This window comes from Bombina bombina, chromosome 7 (assembly GCF_027579735.1).
Source record: "Bombina bombina isolate aBomBom1 chromosome 7, aBomBom1.pri, whole genome shotgun sequence".
Classification (NCBI taxonomy): Eukaryota; Metazoa; Chordata; class Amphibia; order Anura; family Bombinatoridae; genus Bombina; species Bombina bombina.
Window position 1 is genome coordinate 610234320 of NC_069505.1, and position 3885 is coordinate 610238204.

The 3885-nt window shown below is 34.5% G+C and overlaps 1 protein-coding gene across 1 annotated transcript; it reads left to right on the top strand.

Annotated features, from left to right (window-relative positions):
- The first annotated feature begins 1078 nt into the window (after positions 1 to 1078).
- On the top strand, positions 1079 to 2047 carry LOC128636697 (olfactory receptor 1496-like). Its single transcript, XM_053689683.1, has one exon. The coding sequence runs from the start codon at positions 1079 to 1081 to the stop codon at positions 2045 to 2047; it is 969 nt and encodes a 322-aa protein (XP_053545658.1).
- The last annotated feature ends 1838 nt before the right edge of the window (positions 2048 to 3885 follow it).

The following is a 3885-nucleotide window of genomic DNA, read 5'->3' on the forward strand; positions in this document are numbered from 1 at the left end:
TATCTAATACCTAAAAGAGGCTAAAAATGTTGTAAACTACCCAAACCCCTTCTGTGCCAAAAGGGGTAGACAAAAAGAACATAAGAATATATAAGACAAGAGATGAAATAAAGTTCCATATGCTCATCCTTAGAGGGGGCAAAATTCTATCCTAGAAATCCAGAGAGGATTAAACTCAATGGATGTCCCAGAAGGGAGTATCCTCACCTTGGTAACTGGAAAACTGACCTTGTGGACTAAAATTGCAAACAAAAAATAGTGCAACACTGATAAACGAATATAAAAACAACACTGATAAACAAATGTTAAAATACTCACCGGATAAATAGACAACCTACACATTTTGAACTGATTGCTTCTTTCTCAAGGCTCTATTGGGCTATCTGGAAAGTCATCTCAAATAATCGCTGGTGTTAATGTTAATTCAGTATCAATTATGGCATTTTGGAACATGTACATTCATTTAACAAAAATGAATGTAAATATTCCATAATGGCTGGTATTCGTTTAGGCTAAAACGAGATGAATACCAAACAGCATGGGCACAAAATATTCGAAATACAAAGCAGAAGATTCAGCTAAACCAAAGATTTCACCCGTACAGATGTCTAACTTAAACTAACTAGGAAGTCCAAATTGAATGTATAACTCTTGTCTATCATGATTGTTTAGGTAAAACCGATAATCCATCTTAAGAATCAAATGAGTCAAAACACAAGGTGAGGAAGAGTTGGAGAAAAACACTAATTCACAGAAAATTAGATAAAAGCATTATGTGGGTAAAGTAGTTAGTTATTTGGTTTTATAGTGTATATTTAGTATTAGCTTACTACATTTCTTCAGCATTTATAATATGGTGAGCAAGTTTTATTCTCTCCATAACTATTGTCAGAAAAAAATAGGCTTCCTACGGTCTATTTTTAAAGCATTTATGTGGTAAGAAAGAAATTAAGAATGGAATATATCCAGCCTAGAACTTACTAATACAATATTGTAAGCAGTTGTGTGTGTGTGCAGCAAATATTACAAAACAAATATGAGACATCATCTACCAGCTCAAAATATCACTTAGATACAAATGTTTTATTTTCTTCTCCTAGAAAAAAACACAAGTGAGACTGTAAAAAACCACACAGCATTGGCAGAATTCTATCTAGAGACATTTAATATATCTACAAAAGGACAACTTGTGGTTTTCATTGGGGTTTTGCTTATGTATTTACTGGCTGTACTCGGAAACATCATTATTATCACACTTGTATCTCTGGTGTCCCAGCTGCACACACCAATGTATTTATTCTTATACAGTTTATCAGTTCAGGATATTATGAATGTATCTGCTATTTTGCCAAAGCTGTTGGCCATCACTTTCACAGGTGATACCAGCATAACGTTCTCAGGCTGCATTACACAGATATTTCTATATACATTCTGCGTTGACACCGAATTTTTACTGTTGGCCTCCATGGCTTACGACCGCTATGTAGCCATTTGTATCCCACTGCATTATTCTCTTATCATGAGCAAAACAATGTGTGCTCTGCTTATCACTGTGTCCTGGTTTGTTTGTTTCCTGAATTCATTTTCTGTTACCATGATGGTGTCTTATTTAACCTTTTGTAATAAACAAAAAATCAACAATTTCTTCTGTGATTTAATAATATTACTGAAGCTCTCTTGTAGTGATACCACATATATTATAACTTTACTTGTACCATTGGAAGGTTCAATATTGGGTTTGTTACCATTTACCCTTATAATGATTTCCTATATCTATATCATATCTACCATCCTAAAGATCAAATCATCATCTGGAAGACTGAAGACCTTCTCCAGCTGCTCCTCCCATCTCACAGTTGTTGTACTCTTTTGGGGAACCTGTGTAGGCTTGAACTTGAAACCTAAATCAGGCAATTCTCTGGAAATAGATAAAGTGCTCTCTATTATTTATACTGGTGTGGTTCCCATGTTAAATCCACTAGTTTATAGCTTGAGAAATAAAGAGGTTTTGGAGGCCATGAAAAGTGTTTTGAAAAGAATGAATTAAATACTGAACTCTCTTGTGTGCTATTAAATGGGTAAGATCATGTTTAGCTTTAGGAATATGTTTAAATATGTTTGATACTATAATGCTTTGCCTATTTAATTATAATATACTATCCTATTTAACTGTATTGGCATCTAATATAAGCATAATAAAGAAATCAAATAAATATCAGTGCACTTAGGAAAGTTGAATGATCCCCTCAAAATATCTTAACAATCAGAGAAGTACAAACCAATATATAAAACCATATGTACTGTCCTCACTAACTGATAGCTAGACAGCTAGTTAACAAACCAGACAGAAATAGCTTTGTGTTTATTCCAAACTGATTTTACTTCTGAATAGTTATTTTGTAAAACTACAATACAATAAGAAAAGTTGAAATTACAATATTTAGTTACACGTGGTGTTTGCAATACATACAATAATACATGTTTCTAACACAGAGAGCTTACATTTAAACCTTACAGCAAATAGCAATGCAATTCAAATGCACAATAAACTCTTAGCAAACAATAACTAACAGGCATATGTATATTTAGAGGCAAATATTAAGAGCTGATTTCCATGCTTCTTGAAGCTAAGATGGCTGCTGAGAAACTGAAAGTAAACCTTTTATTAACAAACTTTATTAACACTTCCTTTTTTATTCTTGAGAGGAACCAAGCTGTAATTGCAACATGAAACCACCAGATGTCATCAACATGAACATAATAAGCATACAATAGACAGAACACCGCCTGGTATAAACATATACCACTATTACATGATCTATAAATTATTATTAAATTCAACCAGATAACTCTTTACTTTGAAAAAGAACAATAAAATCTGACACATGTCTAAGGTATACTTTAGCAGTCCCTTGTTTAATGATTTTGACTTCTACCATCACCACTATGAATGGCTTTTACAATAAGACTCATTGTCCATCCATTGCACTTTACTTGAGAGTCTTTCAACAATACAAGATCTCCTTCTTGAACGTTTTGTTTCTCTTTCCATTTTCTATATTTCCATATTTGGATACATTTGATAGTCACTGTTTCAGCTTGCAAGAAATCTAATGAATGGCATAACCCTTTGCAGCAATGCCAGCCTGCACATGACTCCTTTTGAGAGCTGCTGGAAAATGACTTGGCAATGTGAATAAGTGTTGCTATACCTCTCACAAGAGACTTCCACTTTGAGAACCTGAGAAATCTATGTGAGTCTAGCTGGCGTTCATACACTTCAGTTTCCAGTTTTTAAAGCTGTCACTTCAGGTCGGATCTCACTGTCAGAATCTGGTTCGATGAGGTCAAATACTTTAGCTTCAGATTGATCACTCGTATCTGCCTGATGTAAGAAATCTGGGCCTGAGAAACAGTTGGTATGTTTTAGGTAAGCTGCCTGAATTGGTCTAGTACCATGATTTGCTGGATTCTGACTGGTGTTAATATAATGCCACTGATCTGGATTAGTAGATTTTCTAATAGGAATTATTCTGTTTGAGACATATACATGAAATGTCCTACAAGTATTGTGAATATAACCTAACACAATTTTGCTATCAGTGTAATATTTAACTGCATAAAGTTCAATGTCCATTTCTTCAGTAATAAGTTCAGCTAGCTCAACTGACAAAACAGCTGCACATAATTCTAGACGTGGCACTGTATGGGCTGGTCTTGGAGCTAGTTTAGATTTGCCCATAATAAAGCCTACATGACATTGACCACTACTGTCTAAGACTCTGAGATATGCCACAGCTGCTATCGCTACAGTAGAAGCATCAGAAAAAACACATACCTCCTTTCTCACTGTGGACGATAGTGACACCGGCACATAGGGTCTGG

Bases quoted from the DNA above. Each gene is read 5' to 3' on its own strand.
- LOC128636697 (XM_053689683.1), top strand. From the start codon at position 1,079: ATGTTTTATTTTCTTCTCCTAGAAAAAAACACAAGTGAGACTGTAAAA.